Here is a 17,199-nt window from a genome sequence, read left to right as displayed (position 1 = left end):
TCCTCGTCATCTGCTCTGATTTTAATAATCCCTGTCAAACTCCAAACAGCTCCCCGCACTCCGCTTCTTCGTTGCTGCATACAGTCTATGCCACTCTCCCTGACAGGGCAGACAGGAAGCTCAACATTCATTTAGCCTGCACAAAGGGAGGCCTGTCCAGCTGGACAAATATTATTTCCCTTCGCTGACAGCCTCACCAGTTAAGCTTGTCCTTTATTATTTCTCCCTCTTTTCTTCTCTCTTACTGTTTCCCCTCATCATCACACTCCCTCAGCGCCACTGTCTGAGAAGGGGTCTATACGCAGCCATTTGTGAAAGGGAATACAATTTTAAATCCATGGATTAGGAACTCAACATTGTAATTATTTGCGCTGAGCCAGACAGTGTGTGTGTGTGTGTGTGTGTGTGTGTGTGTGTGTGTGTGTGTGTGTGTGTGTGTGTGTGTGTGTGTGTGTGTGATTTTAAATACTGGCTGTTTGTGTGTGGGCTGTCTACAGCATCATACTCCTCTTTAAGGGTATGAAAGACAGACAGACAGATGGACAGACGTTCTGAATGTGTACACTGTATGTCTGCTGGGTGTGTTTACCTCCTGGTCTGCCAACATATCTCGAACACAAGTGTGTACATGTAGCCTAAGTGAGTGTGTGTCAGGATTCTCCAAGCAGCACACAGGGCCTCATTAGTACTATACTTTAAATCATGCAGTCTCCATTGTCTTGTCATTAGCTCTTTACAAAGCAGATGTTAGAGGAGCCCTTGTGTGTTTCACAGTGTTGCAACAGGGACGACTGGGCCAGGCGCTGCGACGCTGCCTGCCTCAAACATCCACTCCACAGCTATTAGAACAGGGGAAGAAACACAGTCTCTCACACACACACACACACACACACAGACACACACCTATCACTGTCCTCTCTCTCTTGTTGCTGCCTGTCTACCACAGCTAGGCTAACACACAGGCCCATTTACAGTAATGAGTTTGTGAAATATTTAGCAGCACGTCCCCCAGGCCGTCGCTTTAAAGCCACTTAGAGCATGTCAAGTTGGAGTCAACATTATTTTAAAGTTGAAGGTAACAGTCTGCTGTAAAGGAAACATAATAAATTAAATAGGTGCATATTCTTAGATCACAATACTATTGAGAACCATCTCATGCATGCCCAGGGGGGGAGCATAGCTTCACTGTTACTGTGCAACCATGTGGTCCTGCTACACTGTACTGCCTTTGACTGATTTTCTTCTTTACAATAAGTCCTGCCTGCTTAAAGATGGGCTTTAGTCTCGTCAGATTTGATATAGTGCAAGTTCCGCTCAATTTAGAAGGGACTTATTCCCTTTAACTATAGGGAAATATGTGTACATATTATCTTCTTAAAATATGTTGTGTAAGACTATTTAGAAATTGCAGTGCAACAACTTGAGCAATGATTGGCCTACAATAAGGGGATGAATAATACATGATTTAATCCTGATATTTTATACTTGGCATTGCTGTTTTATGGAATAATCATCATTCTACAGTATTAAAGTACCCTGAGCAATGTCAATTACAAATATTGAAAAACAAGACAATATTGTCACACTGGAGCAGCCCATATTGTGTAGCTTAGTGTATCCCAACTGTCATGATTTCATAAAACTTAAATAATCCTATCCTAAACATACATTTACTGTAGGAGAACTGCCATAAACATAAAGGTTTTACTAGTTGTATTTGATAACTGCAGATGTGACGAAGAGTCTGTCAAGTACAAAGTAAATATATCAATTCATCATAAACGGCAAAGATGCACAGTGCTCAATAGGGCTGCAAATAACAAGTATTTGTATCATCAACACATCGTATAAGATCAATATTTTAGTTTGTAAAATGTCAGATAAAAGTGAAAAATATGCTATATAACAGACTGCTGAGTGAAATCATTTAACTGCTTGTCTTGTCCAACCAATGGTCTAAACTCCAAAGGTATTCAATTAACAATAATACTTAATAATAGACAACTTTATTCATGACTTTTATGAATAATTAATGAATAATTCATTGTTTTTCATGTTTCATGCTTTTCATGATGGTGTTTGACCATGAGAATTATCCAGACCTTCTAGATCGGATTCTTGATTTACTGATCAATCATTTCATAGATTGCAGGCCTGTATGATAAATCATTATAAAATCGCGATCTCGATTCACCCTGTTCACGATTTAATTTTTAAATGATTTAAATTTTTTTCCTTCAATTCATTTATTGAAAGCATTTGACATTAACATTAACATTAACATGTTCTAATTATGTAAAGACATGTTCAAGAAGTTCAGATAGAGCCTGTATCAGGGCCATATTTAGTTCAATGTGTTATATGTCACCATTTTTGGTAGACTACTGTACTTAAATGGCCATTATGTACTTCATTTTCTTTATTCATTGAAGCCTCTATGTTTACAGGCTTGTGGTGATGATACTGCCAATTTTTTTTTTTTTTTGCCATGGTTCATGTGTGCAATAAACATTACACTTCATGAGAAAAAAATCGTGGCAGAGAATCGTGATAACAATTCTAAGCTAAAAAATCGTGATTCATATTTTTCCCCAAATCGTGCAGGCCTCATAGAGCGTCAGAAAACAGCATAGGAAATAGACATCATAATTGAATTAAAATGTAGTAATTTCTTGTTTTGTCTAACAGTCTAAAACATGAAAGTATTCAATTGGAAATAACGTAAAACAGAGAAAAGTGGTAAATAATCTAATTTGACAAGCTGGACCCAGCGAATATTTGGTATTTTTGTTTCACATACAACTTAACTGATTAATCAGTCAGTAACATTACTGCTCATTTGATAATACTTTATTGTTACAGTTTTATCCAGTATAATCCCGCGTTTAACCATAAACAGATGTTTGTAGATCATGTAGAGAGAGAGGGATTTATAATATGGCAGAGATTGTTACCTGCTTGTTGTGGGATTTGGATCACAGTAGCCCTCCATAACAAAGAATTGACACCATACTTGCTAATGTGGACAGGTTAGCTGTAACTTTTACAAAATGTGGCGCTGTGTATATCTGCATTGATTCAGTGTTACTTTGGCCGACAACATATATAGCTAACGTTATAACGTGTATCTTACCTTTTACAAGCTCCTTTATATTCGTCTCTCGTTTCAATGTCAATCCATTACAGGTAGGGGAAATATGACCAGAGTCGTTTACCGTCACTTATTGCTGAGATTTGGCTATTTGTAGCCATAACAAAACGGCAAACCAAGACAATTCAACAGCACAAGGGAAGCATATCTTTTCGCTGTCACTGAACGTTAACTGGGCCCTTTCTGTTAACAGCCGTGCGGTTTCATAAGCAGCCTCACTGTCAGAATCAGGTTATTGTTATCGGTCGTTCAAACATTCCCGATAATCAATCGGTGCTCTAACGTTATGATTTCGAGTTAATCTCATTATTTCCGGGGAAAGAAAGCGTCCGTGACAACAACCCGGAAGTAGCTCTATGAAAACCTACTGTCTATGACGAAAACTTCCGCTCGCTGGAAGATTCCAACTGACAAACCAAATGGGGGGAGTTACTGTACATTGGCGGACATACTGTATACATTAATTGCACTATTAGTAGATGACATTTTATACAACACATGATATAATTAGAGTGTTACGTCTTTTCAATCGATGATATAGTTGTTTAAACGTTGCTGATGTGTACACAATACTACTATTTGACGAATCTCCCCTCAAAATAGTTAGATGCCGTGAATGTGCCAACACATGGCGGTTGGGCACTGGGCAGTGATCTCGCCTGATGGATCAAACAAATATCGACATTTTATCAACACTAATGAGCAAAGTCGTCATGTTCGCGAAATTGAACATATTTTTGGAATAAGCAGTCAACCGCTGGTACAAAATTCCGCTCACGTTATTGGATGTCTGTGAGAGTGTCTGAGTTTTGGCGCGCCTGAACATAACTGGGAGGAGACAGATCATCGGTGATGTGAGGAGGAAAGGTACCTGGTCGATCAGCCAGCTGTAGTTCACACAAAACGAGGAAATTGAATACTGGTGAATGAACAAGAACCAAAGCCGATTTTTGGTTATTTCACCAATACTGAGACTGTAAGGTGGCAAGGTTAATCAAAGCATTACATATGACAGGGAGTTTCAGGAGACTCCTATTGTTTTGAAGGGGCGAGGGTCTTGGTGCGTTGAACGCATCATTAGTGTAGCATAATTAACTGGCTTGACGTTAGTCAAGAGAAATGCCAACATATAATCAACTGTCATGTTTAGTTCCAAATGCTCCATCTCCTGTTTTTCAAATAGTTAACTTTTAGTAAAGGCAATCCAAGTCATCTAGTTTAACAAGAAAATCCAGCAGCATTATTTTCACCAATGAATGGAGTTTGCCAACTAGACATGAGCCTAACTTTGTCTCGTCTTCATTTCCCTCGTCAGGATGGCGAGCTGCACGCACGTTTTCCAGATCTCTGGGATCAAGATCCGCGATAAGAAGAGATTTTTGGTCCAGAAAATCGAGCTTCTGGGTGGAAAATACATAGGTGGCTCAGTAAGTAGAGAACATTTAGGGAAAATGGCAGATGCACTTCAACCAAGGCTGTCAAATATTTAGCCAAAAAGACCTGCAACGTATGGAGAAAACAATTCTGATGTATGTAATTGTTTTTTAGTCTATGAGATGTAAAACGAATTAAACCAATGCCCTTCACAACCCAAACTGATTAAGATTGGATACCAGTCTACCCAGCAGTAACCAAGACATCTAAATTAAACAAACCTGTATTTGCATTTTGAAGAACCAGCAAATGTAAGTACGGATTACGTGCAGTTTAGGTTCCAAAAACTGAGTGACCCAAATGGTAGGGGTCTTATTTGAGACAGGTTAAGGTTAGGGTAGCACAGGTGGTTTAGCAGGTTCATAATTAATTAAGGACATTGTATGGGGAATTTGGGACACAAAAATGCAAGTATACCTGTAAGTACATTTACTTGCTGTGCAACATGTTCAATCACCTAACACAATTAAATCCAATGAATGTTCTGTCAATCAAGTAATCCATAGAATGACTGACTCATCTGACCACAGTCAGGTCTGTCAGGTATTACAAGGAGTCCCGGGCTGGTTGTATGGTTAACAGTCAGCCTTTTTTTTTTCTATGGCAGCCTCTTCTGTGAAAGAATTTAATCATATTACAGTACTCGGTTCAGTTCAGTTCAGTTTAGTTTTATTTGTCATTGCTACATCATAACAACGAAATATTGTTAGAGCAAAAACAAACAGACAGGCATATCATTTTAAGCTGTTCACCCGCTTGTTTTATCTATATATGTCCCCATGAAAATAATTTACCCATGACTTTATACCTAATTTAATTTAACTCTACATAAATACCCCTAGAATAACTTTATACCTAAGTTTGCTTCCCATAAATCCCTCTAGAAATATCCCATAAAGTGCTATGTCCATTAAAGTGCATGGTGCAATCGATAAATCATTGTAATGTTTTTGCAGCAATGCAATGTCCAGGTCACAGGTATTGATGGTGTATGGGCAGAGACATTATGTCACAAAGGGATGTCCGATGGGGAATGGGGGGGTAGTATGTCCATTAAGCAACCTGACAGCATGGGGGTAAAGACTGTTGGCTAGCCTGCTGGTTTTGGCCCTGATGGACCTATATCTTCTCCTCGAAGGCAGCAGTTGAAAGAGGTGATGGGCTGGATGTAAATGGTCTTGGAGGATGTTCTTCACTCGTTTCATGCAGCGCGAGGTGTACACGGTTGGAATGTCTGGGAGGACGACCCCAATGATCTTTCCTGCGGCTCTCACCACTCTGTGTAGGGCCTCCTTCTCTGCGCTTGTGCAGGCAGCAAACCATACCAGTAACCCGTAGGTCAACACACTCTCCACTGCACAGTGGTAGAAGTTGACCATGAGTCTCTGGGTCAGTTTTGCCCACCTTAGCTTCCTAAGGAAGAAGAGGCGCTGTTGGGCCTTCGCTGTGGCAGAGATGATGGTTTTCCCCCATGACAAATCCTCCGTCACAGTCACACCTAAGAACTTAAAACTAGAGACCCTCTCCACCACCTCATTCCCAGTGAGGAGTGGAGAGTGGTTTAACTGTCCAGACCTGCGGAAGTCCACTATGACTTCTTTAGTTTTCTTTGTGTTGAGGGTCAGGTTGTTGCTGCTGCACCATTCTGCCAGCAGTTGGACCTCTCGCCTGTATGCAGTCTCATTATTCCCGGTGATGAGGCCGAGCACTGTTGTGTCGTCGGCAAATTTTATTACATAATTGGATGGGAAAGAAGAACTGCAGTCGTGTGTAAAGAGTGTATATAGAAGTGGGCTAAGCACACAACCCTGAGGGGCCCCGGTGTTGATGGTCATGGTGGAGGACGTATGCTTGCCCACTCTGACATATTGTGTGCGATTTGTTAAAAAGTCCAGTATCCAATACTAACTGTAAATGAGTGAATAAATCAGACAGCCTTGCTGTACTGCATTCATTTACAGAGACTGGCAGTGTTGTATGTGTCATCAGTTAACTGCCATGTGTAGCTAGATGTAGGAAAACACTCTTGGTAAACATGCAGAAAAAACTGTGCCTCTGGCTGACAGCAGTTCCTCTTTGTGTCAATTTGAACAGCTCCTGTCAAGTAGATGTGTTCACATTGTGGGAGACTTGATACTACTTGGTACTACTGTAGTTTAGATAGTTATGCGATGTTTACATACCTACTGATGAATTATTTCAAAGTTTTAAGACATATCTATTGTGTATATACAGTAAACTTTTGAAAAGGTTAGTCAAGTGTTGGATAAGCTATTTAAATTGCCCCTTTTCTGTTGTAGTTTAAGTCTTAAAATTGCAGTCTTATTTTCAGAGGTGGGATTGGGAGACAATTTGGTATTATTTATCAACTTATGTCATGATGATCACTGTTATTTAATGCAGAATTCAGTCATTCAAATGAATGATTTAAAAAAAACTGTAATTGCATCCAACCAGCTGTGTGTTTATTTTACACGTGTGAAGAGTTTTGCCTGATGGGACACATGACAGTGGAACACAGTTATTTGCAATAAGCATCAATTGGATTTTTTATTTCTTATTTCAACCATATGACCCAGCCCCACCTGCAGGAATATCTTTTATTTATAACATATGAAAACCCAAGTCTGGTCGCCTACCATTTATTATTGTGTGTTACATGTCATTAGACTGATGCAGTGATCTTCTTCTAGGTCTATCAGCACGCCATCACCCATCTGATAATCCCTCAGGTTTTGTCCAGCGAGAAGTTTTTGGCAGCCTGTGCTGCAGGTCAGTTGTGATGATTATTATAATTTGTAATGATGGATGTTGAAACTCATGACTATGTGATCACCCTGAATAAATCAAGACTGGTCATTTAACTGAACTTCTTCACACACTTCACTGTTAGCTTTCCTTTTTTTTTTTTTTTTAAAGTCCCAAGACTAACAAAACACCACTGTTCTCTATTTCATGTGGTTTGGTTTCTCTCTTTCACCCACCACCAGGAAAGTGGGTTGTGACCCCAGACTATGTGCTGGACAGTGTTAAGAATGGCTCTTGGCTCGCAGAGGGACCCTATGAAGTTGCCATTTCCACGGGTGCCACGTCTTCCGTCTACCCGGTCAGGCATTGGAGGGAGAAGGTGGCCAGTGGGAGGGTAGCAGGGGCCTTCGAAGGCTGGAGGGTTCTCCTCATGGTCCAAGAGCCCACCCGTAGGGCCATGTTCAAACGGTGAGGTGTCACACAAAAATACTTTATCGCCAATCACAACAATCCATCCATGAATGAATACATGCTGCACAGTATCCTACTAAATAAGTCTACTTTAATCTTTCCCAGGCTCCTAAAAGCAGGCAGGGCCCAGGTATATCACTGCCCTCCACCCTCTCATGCCTCTGTTACTCATGTCATGGCTAAACCCATCACAGAAGACTCCAAATACCACAATGCTCCTTGCTACCCTGTTAGCCACATTGTCCAGCACCTCTTTGGGGTAAGTCAGACTAATTAATGTAAAAGGTATGATATTAATTGATTATCAGGCTTCATGTTACTCTCAGTTCATTAGAACAGAGGTGAAGAACACTAGGAGCATATGCAGGATGCAAACACCGAATCCGTCAGCACGTTAGCGTGTCGTTCATATCGAGTCTGTTTGTAACCGGTAGGCGACAACGTTCAACTGGCTTTAGCTTTAGATAGCACTGTCCTGCTGTTATTACAGACTTGTGAACTAACCACAGACAGTTGCTTCGTTCATGGTCTCGCAGTGATTGATTGATTGATTTTTGGGGACCAGGGTCTGTTTTGGATGGCACTCCCGTCAGAGTTTACGTGAGCCCCCTCTTCGCCACTTTTTCCTTCCTCTACTGGTTATAATCTAAAACTTGAAACTTGGATTTTTGGTCTTGTTACCAGTACAACCAGTCACAAAGCAGCTTGTTGGCATGTTGATGTCACAAAGAAAATGATCTGAATTTCCAGACTGTCAGAATTTTTTCCCATCAAAATGTACGGTAATGTATGATCAAAAGGGGGTGCGGCCTGATGTATGTTGATACTTTTTTTCACAGAGGCTCTTTTTTAATTTCCAGGGTAGAGCCACTTCAGCCAAAACTGGGGTTTAGTTACTATTTTAAAAGACTACAACTGTCCGCCGTTTTTTTTCTTTGGCAGAGCAATTGTGTGGATATGAATTTCAACCTAACGGATGATTATCCAGCAGAGACGAAGACGTCCAGTTTTGTTGATGTGGACTTCTCCAAACTGGAGACGGAGCTCAGGGACTATGCCATCAAACAGGAGGTGTGTATTGTTTGTGTGTGAAAGCATGTTGCGGAGAAGCACTGAAGCGTAGTTTCCAGTCATCATGTAGTAGTTGGTCTGCATTCTGTTCACTTAAATTAACCTTTTTCCCCCCCCGTGTTGTATGTATTTGACTTTGTCAACGGGGTCTTTTGCTATAGGGCCAGCCGAGACTGCGCTTCCTTGAATTTCTGGGTTACCATGACCCGTACCATCTCCAGTCCCAGGTAGACGAGCGCACACACCCACCCGCCTTCCCCACCCCTGATCACGACCATACATCTCTAAAATAACTATGCGTTTCATCAAGAAGATCAGGTCATTCAATTTCCTTTATGTCATACATTTCAATGGAAAGTGACATCGAGAGCAAGGGCGCATCATACTCAGGTCACCGATTTAACCACCCCTGTCAGCTGATCTGTGAGTTTTGATTGGCAGGCCTATTAGCAAAACTCTCCACTGTCCTGCCCATTCCTAACCCAAGTGGATCTCCATCAGATTGCTATTATAAGTGCTTGTGTGTTTCCCTTCTGTACATTCTGAATCCATATGCTATTTGCCAGTAACAGACAGTCAGAAATGACCTCCAGGAACTTTTGATGCCCATTCACTTCCTATTTCCATTACCCTTCTGCCCTCCTCTTTTTGCCATCTGTCTCTTTGAGTGTAATGTTTTCTCCTCCTTTCCATATACCTCTTACGTTTCATCATTGTTCTTTAATTTCTCCAGGCTACAGAAACAGACTTCAGCAATGTTGGTAGTATGATAGAGTGCGGCCTCTTCATTGACGCCTTGGACTCCATTAGAGGTGCTGTGTTCCCAGGTCTGCTGCCACCAGCGGCATACCTGGTCTCCCTCCTAGAATATGCACAGCAGGTAGGACAGGAATAACCAGAATGCACAAAGTCTCGCCTGCTCCTGGCAGCTGCATGAAATTATAACCTGTATAAATACTAGGTCTGGGTATCGTTAAAAAATCTTCAGTACTGATATTGTGAATTCGATACAGGTACCTGAACAACACTTTTTTCAATACAAATTTTCAAAAATCTATTACAATTTTTTCTTTTTACAACATTACACATTGATACGGTACAAATCTTTCTTTCTTTTTTTTTAGCTCCTTTACACCTGTAGTCAAGCCTCTCAAAATACAACAACACAACTACGTGAGCCCCGTCTCTGTGCATCATGTAGAGATTTTCCTGCCTACGTGTAACGTTAGACAGCCAATCAGCAGCATTATTAGATCTTGGTACAAGCATGCTGCATGCTTATTGGCTCACTGACGCTGATGAGATTTGCGCCTAAGGTATTGAATGAGAAGGCATTTTTCGATACTCAGTACTATAGAGGCAAGTCGGTCGGTGCCTAATAATATCGAAGTTTGGTACCCAGCCTGATTTTTGAATTTTGTAGCTGCCTTTTTGGCTTGGTATCACTGTTATTGGACTTAACTGTAATTTGATATTTTGACTATACATCCAAATATCCAAACCACTCTAAACTTCAATTGTTGTCTGTTCATTTCGACACAGGGTAGCGCCACATCCGTCTTCCTGAGAAATTTCCGGCAGGTCATGTACAACCTGCTTATTACCAACCCTCCCTGGCTGGCTCCCACCGCAGTGAAGAAATATTTTACCCAAGTGTTGCAGTGTCCTCGGTGTAAGACAGGCCTGTGGCCTTTTCTGGAGACGGCCATCAGGTAAACCTCATATCACACAAGATTTCTTGTCTTAATTATTCTAATTGCATTTTAAATGTTTGGAAACGGATACTTTCCCCATTAAAAGTAACCACATTATGTAATTAATAAGCCTTCTTGACATTTATTTTTAAAAAGAATTAATAACCTAATGTTCTCATATATTTACGGTTTCTTTATATGTGTGTGTTCCTTCAGTTACTGCCTGTCCAGTGAGGTCACTTGTCACCCACTCCCTGGGCCGGCCCTGCCAACACTGTTACATTTCCATAGTGACCTCCTGGCATTTTTCCTCAAGCTCTTCCAGGGGGAACTCCACTCTGTCACAACCGGGTAACAACTTCTAAATCTACAGTGTGGGAGATAGGGCAGGCAGGGCTTTTTCTTCTTTCTGTTCATTAACAAAGCTCCTAATCCTTCTCGCATGGACAGAGTCGTGGAGGGATTTTCCCCACAAATGAGTTCCCTATTCCAGAAATCCTTAACAAATCATGTTATTTTAGCTGGTGTGTGCTGCAGCGCAGAGGTGTTGAAATACATCTTTAAGATGTAAGACTTGAATGAAACTAGATTTATAATATGTTTCAGTTTGCACTTCAACAAGTCAACATTGTGTTGTTGACTTGTACAGTTGTTCAATTGTATTATTTTGTTATTTTGGTTCTTACAATAAATGAGTGTTACATTTGATGGTCTATTCTTCCTTCATTCACTCCTGCCTTTCTCTGCCTTTCTCAGCGATTTTGTGCTGCCTGGGGGAACAGGAGGCTCTAAGGGTTCAGCATCAGGATCTTTGCTGTATGGAACCTTCTGGACTGTGTGGGAGCGCTCCACGCTGTTGTCCAAAGCTGTCAAACAACTAACCCAGCTCTTGGTAAAGGCTCTCATTGAGGTAAATACTGTGGAACTCATGCATCGTTATTCTCATTGGATGGTGCGTTATACCCATAGACAGTATGGTTATACCACCCATAGTCTATAGCCACGACGTTCCACTTCCGGGATTGCTCTTGTTCTGCTGGAAATTCTGCCGGATGTCCGTTTTCGGATGTCCATTACCTTCCGCTTTTTTTGTGTTTTAATAAACTCTGGTTGATTTATGAGGACTATGGTTAACTGCTTCTCAGAGAGCTAGCTAGACTATCGGTCCAATCTGAGGTTTTTGTTGCACGACTAAAACAACCTTTGAACGTATACATGTTCCACCAAAACAAGTTCCTTCCAGAGGCTATTTTGCAGCGGCACCGTGGCTCCACTCGGCGCTTAGCACCGCCCATGACGATTGTGATTGGTTTAAAGAAATGCCAATAAACTAGGCAGCAGGTTTTTCTCCCCCTCCCGGAATTCTGTGTGAACTAGCCAGACCCTACTCCGCAGCGCTGTGGAGGAAGGTCTGGCAATCCAAGACTATACCACCCAATTGCCAGTTGGGTCAGATTTGTGATTGGACCAGGAAAACAAGTTACACCTACTGTTAGAGCTACCTAACTCCATACTGTGATGTTTATTTTCGCTGAAGGACGCTGAGAGAGATGAGAAGCAGAAGCTGCATTTGGCGGACACACTGCTGGACCTCCTGTCTGTGTTGGTGGAGTTCTGGTGTCAGCAGCACTTTAAACTCAACCAGAACCTGGTTGATAAGGGGCTAAAAGACCTAGCAGAGCATTTTGCTGTTATCAGCCAGGGTATGGAAGAAACATTTTCATTTAATTTTGTCTGCATGTGTGTGTGTGAGACCAATAATGTAGTACAAATGTCACTTTTCAGCTGCTACTACTTCTAAGAAATATTGCACCAGAAAATGGAATGTGCAATGAGAAACATAATTTACAAGTAATTATAAGAAATCACAATATATAGCAGAATAATTACCATTATTATTATTATTATTATTATTATGATTATTATAAAACAAACGTCTTCTGAACAAGCCAAATTAATTTTTACTCTTAATTTTGGTATCTGTATTGTCCCTCTGCTTTGTCCTGTAGATGTGTCTCCAGTGGTCCTGGCAGAACAGCTGGCTGTCAGGATTCGCTCCACCAGACTTAAGTTGGCGATGGTAGATGCTATATTCAGGAATATTTGTTGCAGGAATGGATTCACAGTTGGAGATGAACCCCTGTCTCTCAAGAAAATGGTGGGTGTGGGTGTGTGTGTTTCTTGCTCTTCACTCACTTCACATTTCCCATTACTTACCCATGGGAAACCTCTTTTTTTCCTTCAGCCCCGTAATCATTTAGCCATTGACAGGCTTTGTCATAATTTCAGCCATGCTCCTCTTACTTGTGTGAATCCCAACAGTCATGTGCTGCTTAGTTCCTAAGTCCTTTTGCTTTGAAAGTGATTTTGGCAAAATAAGAGTGTCCACGATCTTCAAAATCTGATCAAACTAGACACACACGCCAATGTTTGTAAAACACAGCAAATATAAAAGTAATTGAATAAACTAACTATATATATAAATGATTTAAAAAATGTAATCTGATACCACAGTTTTAGTTCTTTTGTTTTCTTTTCCACCGGGCTTTTTTGTTACAGTAAAACTCAAATATTTAGCATTTGTTAACATGGCAGTGTGAAAATTGATATAGATTATATTACAGTTCTCTGCTATAGAAATAAAGATGGCTGAAGGGGTCTACCCGTTATATTACCTTGCAGTAGAACATCTGGCTTTCTCACTCACGGTTGATGTCTTTGTGCCTCCTCAGTCCCCTGAAGACACACAAACATCCAGTTGAAGTCACTGTTTAAGGCACTGTCTAACCTTGTGTGTCTGTGTGACTTCTGACAGGTGCTGTCCTACCTGCCTGCTCTTGGAAGTTTAGCTCAGAGTCCCACCAATGCTAGCCTCAGGACCAGACCCACCTCCCACAGCTGCACCAGCCAGGGGACCGGCTGCAGGTCAGTTACACACAGCTGTCTGTCTGTACCGCTGTTTTTTTTTTTTTCCTTCATAAGAACCTGAGGCGGAACATGTGAGGACATACATGCAGAGGTGGGGGCTGCACACAGGCCAATAGTTTAGTCCTATTTTCAGTGGCTTGCATTAGACTACATTTTAAACTACCAACCCTTAAGTAAATGTACTTATGGTCAAAGATCAGCCTGGGGATTTTAAATGGCAGTGTGTGCAGATCATTATAAGTCTATTGCTCTTCTCTCTTGGAACTCAGTGTTGTATTTGGTCAGAAAAACACTTGATAAATTCAGTCATTACCTTTTTCTATTATTGTGGTTTGTTTAGAAAATTAACAAAAAAGTGGTGTTTAACATTTAGCATACATGTTGCTGCTCAGATGTCTCTCAGGCTGTGTAATGAGCTCACCACTTTCTGTTATCCCGTCAAATTAGCTGCGTCGTTTTTCCTAGCTTGTGTGTCTAAAATAACAGAACTATTCAACTAGCAGTTGACTCTGCCTCCATTGTCAGGTTTCCACCTATAGATTTAAGGGCAAAACGGGTGGAAATGTACAGACCCAATGAGAAATGTGAGTGAAAGGAACAAAGGAACACCTGGAGAGAGGATGAGTGTGTAATGTGTGTTAGTGGGTGGGTGGGTGGGAGTGTGGGTGGTTGGGGTGAGGAGCAGAGATGCATGAATGGTGGGACTGAGGAAAAGCTGGAGAGAGGCAAATGGAGGTCAGACGGAGCGTGAGGAGTTGGCATGTGATGGGTCATGCCCAGGTCTGATCCTATCAGTGTGTGCTGGCTGACAGAAGGGGTGCAAAGGGAGGTTAGACCCCCTCATCACACACACACACACACACACACACACACACACACACAGTGCTAAGTCTGATTTGGACAGGAAGCCGACCGATAGACAGACTAGGATATCCCATCAGGCCTTTGTGTCTTCCCTTACGACCACCAGCTCTCATGCCCACCCCCCTCCCCTCCCCTGTTCACCTCTTTTGATCTTCCCTCGCATACTAAATCCCTCTCTGAATGCAATCGTACACACGCTCTCCATACTTGGTATCAGACATCTGCTGTTCCACCAGCAGGTAGTTGGCCTGGAAAAGGGCAGGAGCCACCAGGGAGCGGGTTCACGCGAAGGCTACTGGTTCATGCGCTGACCCGATCCACTCTTCCCTCCATCACTGCTTTCTACTTTCTGCTCTTCCCCCCAGCTTCAAGGGTTTAGTTTGTTTTGACATAGACGAAAGAGAAACTGAATAAAACAAGGAATGCAGTCTGTGCGGATGAGATAAAGCAATGCCAAAGGGCATGCACAATCATTTGACCCTGAAAAAGAAAGAAAGAAAAAGAAAGAAAGAAAGAGAATGAAAACAAATTGACAAAGCCTGTGATGAATTAAGAAAACCGAAACCAAAAGGAAATCTTGTTTCCTCATTTTTGCTTTAATTCACAATATTATACATCTTCTCAGTGACGTTGACACTCTTAATCAAATTAGCACATCTTCTGTTGAATCCTTTACAAGGCGGACACACTCCTCAATATCGACGCATTTTCAATACAGTTCTGTTGTTGGAGCTGCTATGATTCAGTAATATTACTTAAATATTGTATGTAAGAAATCAACTATACTTATAGTTGGAGCTCTTGTCTGTAATTCATAGTCCTTAACAGGACAAGACATGAAAACAGCACTTTTTTAAAGTCTGAGTTGAAAAAGCACACACATGATTGTAGTTTCAAAAGTATTGGTTTTAAATGGTTTCAGTCCGGTTTTATCTGCCTTGTCAAACTGTCTCTTGAACACAAGATAAAATCCTGGCAAGAAGTTTGGTCTTGGATTCATGAAAAGCTGTTAGAACGCATTAGGCTGTTTTTACTGTGACTTGAAGCTGCTGTAGTGTGTGAGATGGCGAGTGTGCTTCTTCTGCACCAACACACACGCTGGCGTCAGGGCACACGTCCAAGCCATACCAAGCTGACAGGCCGGCTGATTGACCGACTGTTTAGATGGCCGTTTGACTTGCCGGCTGGCTGCGTGGCAGTGAGTGCTGTTAGCAGAAGGGAAGCTGTAATTAAACTAAAATTTTCTCCTGCTGGCTTAATCAAGCACTGTGTATTGCTGTTTTTTTTCTCTCAAGCCATTTAACTGTCATTACTTTGGCTCCATTTCTTCTAACCAGACCTGCATATAGTCAATATCAGATGGGTTTAAGAAAAGCCTGTACATCAACTCCACTAATAGTTCAAAAATGGAAACATTTTTTATTTATTTTTTTGCTATGACCTTTTTAGTAGAATTAAACCGAGTGGAAAATGTAATGCATAGATTTCTCTTGCTGTGGCATTCGACATGCACTTCCCCCTTACTTCCATTATCTCTCACACAAGTTTCTTGAGAGTCGGCCTCCAAGGGCACACGCTGCCCCAGGCCCAGAATTGATAGCTGGGCCACTGACAGCAGGCTGGCCTCCGAAAGTAGACCATGAGGGAAAGAGAGAGACTGGGGCGTAGACAAGCCAAGTACTGTCAACCTCAACTGCTGCCAGCCTATATGGACAGGGGACACTTGGGTGAAGTGGTTTGAGATGAGAAGTGGTACGCCCTTATACCAGACACTCTTATGGACTCTCTCATACACACAGACATACACTCAGACAGACACACACACACACACACACACACACACACACACACACAGATCTTGTCTCTTCTCAGCCTTGTCCCTGCTAATAACAAGCAACGTGACAGGATGTGTGTTTCCTCTTCACTGCTGGGAGCTCCTTCCTGGCTTCTGAACAAGCCAATTACCAGGGAACAAGCCTCTTCCCTGTAATACGGATGGCACTCTGCTTCAATGCAGCGCACGCGCACGTGCACGTGCACAGACGTATGCACTCCAGACACCTGTCAGGCTTCATGCAGGCAGATCTCCCATACCCACTCACAGGACTAGTGACAGCCCACAGCTATTAGCACGCCACTACTTTGAAGAGGCTTCACTTTCTTTTACTAGTTATTCCTCCTAATGTGCATGCTCACATCGCATCCTCCGTCTCTGCGTTTGAGGCGTTAAGTGGGAGGAAAAGTGCTTTGGAGACGGGAATGGAGGATTGGGTGTGTGAAGTAAAATGTGTGTGTGTGTGGCTAACACAGTAGGGGTTTGACAGATATTGTCAGATTTCATATAAAATAATACAACGCCACGAGGGATTCATTTGCTAATGCCACTTTCACAGTACAGTAATGCCCGTTTCACTTTCTGCACGAATAGGCCTCCTCGCTGTCTAAAATCAGTCAGTAATTGAAACTTTGGACTTGTTTATATGTAAATCATGGGTAATCTCTTATTGACTTAAGTTCAGCACACACTTGTATATTTTCTCATAACCCCTTTGACCATGTCCTTTGTCTCCATACAGTGCTCAGAGCTCATTGGTGAATAATACAACCCCAGAGCAAGAGAACATCCCCAGAGGTCTGAACAGAGTCAATGCAGCAGGTAAGGCAGTCATACACACATACACACACACACACCGCTGCAATATAGCTGCACATTTGCAAGGAGCGGACTTTTAATGGACTGATGCACTGCACTAGGTCATCAGTAAAGAGGGACATGATAGCTCTGTCATCACTTTCAGTTTAATGAAGAGCAAATAATGTATGGAGAGAGTGATTGAT

General features: G+C 41.8%; 2 protein-coding genes across 6 annotated transcripts in view; one reads left to right on the top strand and one right to left on the bottom strand.

The window, feature by feature from the left end:
- kiaa0825 (KIAA0825 ortholog) overlaps nucleotides 1-3,481 on the bottom strand; it is a 127,619-nt gene extending 124,138 nt beyond the window's left edge. For all 3 annotated transcript variants that reach the window (XR_003692593.1, XM_028578533.1, XM_028578534.1), the window contains exon 1: nucleotides 3,134-3,481. The gene's annotated coding sequence lies outside the window, so the exon portion shown is untranslated. The remainder of the gene's footprint in view (nucleotides 1-3,133) is intronic.
- Nucleotides 3,482-3,768: 287 nt separating this feature from the next.
- The window catches only part of slf1 (SMC5/6 complex localization factor 1), a 33,625-nt gene continuing 20,194 nt past the window's right edge, over nucleotides 3,769-17,199 (top strand). The window contains exons 1-15 of one of the 3 annotated variants that reach the window (XM_028578535.1): nucleotides 3,769-4,018; nucleotides 4,467-4,578; nucleotides 7,279-7,357; nucleotides 7,576-7,801; nucleotides 7,910-8,063; nucleotides 8,747-8,875; nucleotides 9,037-9,102; nucleotides 9,609-9,755; nucleotides 10,418-10,587; nucleotides 10,786-10,920; nucleotides 11,326-11,479; nucleotides 12,107-12,272; nucleotides 12,579-12,727; nucleotides 13,385-13,494; nucleotides 16,938-17,017. In XM_028578535.1, coding sequence (XP_028434336.1) covers nucleotides 4,468-4,578; nucleotides 7,279-7,357; nucleotides 7,576-7,801; nucleotides 7,910-8,063; nucleotides 8,747-8,875; nucleotides 9,037-9,102; nucleotides 9,609-9,755; nucleotides 10,418-10,587; nucleotides 10,786-10,920; nucleotides 11,326-11,479; nucleotides 12,107-12,272; nucleotides 12,579-12,727; nucleotides 13,385-13,494; nucleotides 16,938-17,017 — 1,876 coding nt within the window. In that variant the 5' untranslated portion in view covers nucleotides 3,769-4,018; nucleotide 4,467. The other 2 variants (XM_028578536.1, XM_028578537.1) reach the window with 2 other exon arrangements.

The sequence above is a fragment of the Perca flavescens genome, chromosome 5 (genome assembly GCF_004354835.1).
Source record: "Perca flavescens isolate YP-PL-M2 chromosome 5, PFLA_1.0, whole genome shotgun sequence".
NCBI lineage: Eukaryota > Metazoa > Chordata > Actinopteri > Perciformes > Percidae > Perca > Perca flavescens.
This window is presented reverse-complemented; position numbering and strand designations above follow the sequence as displayed.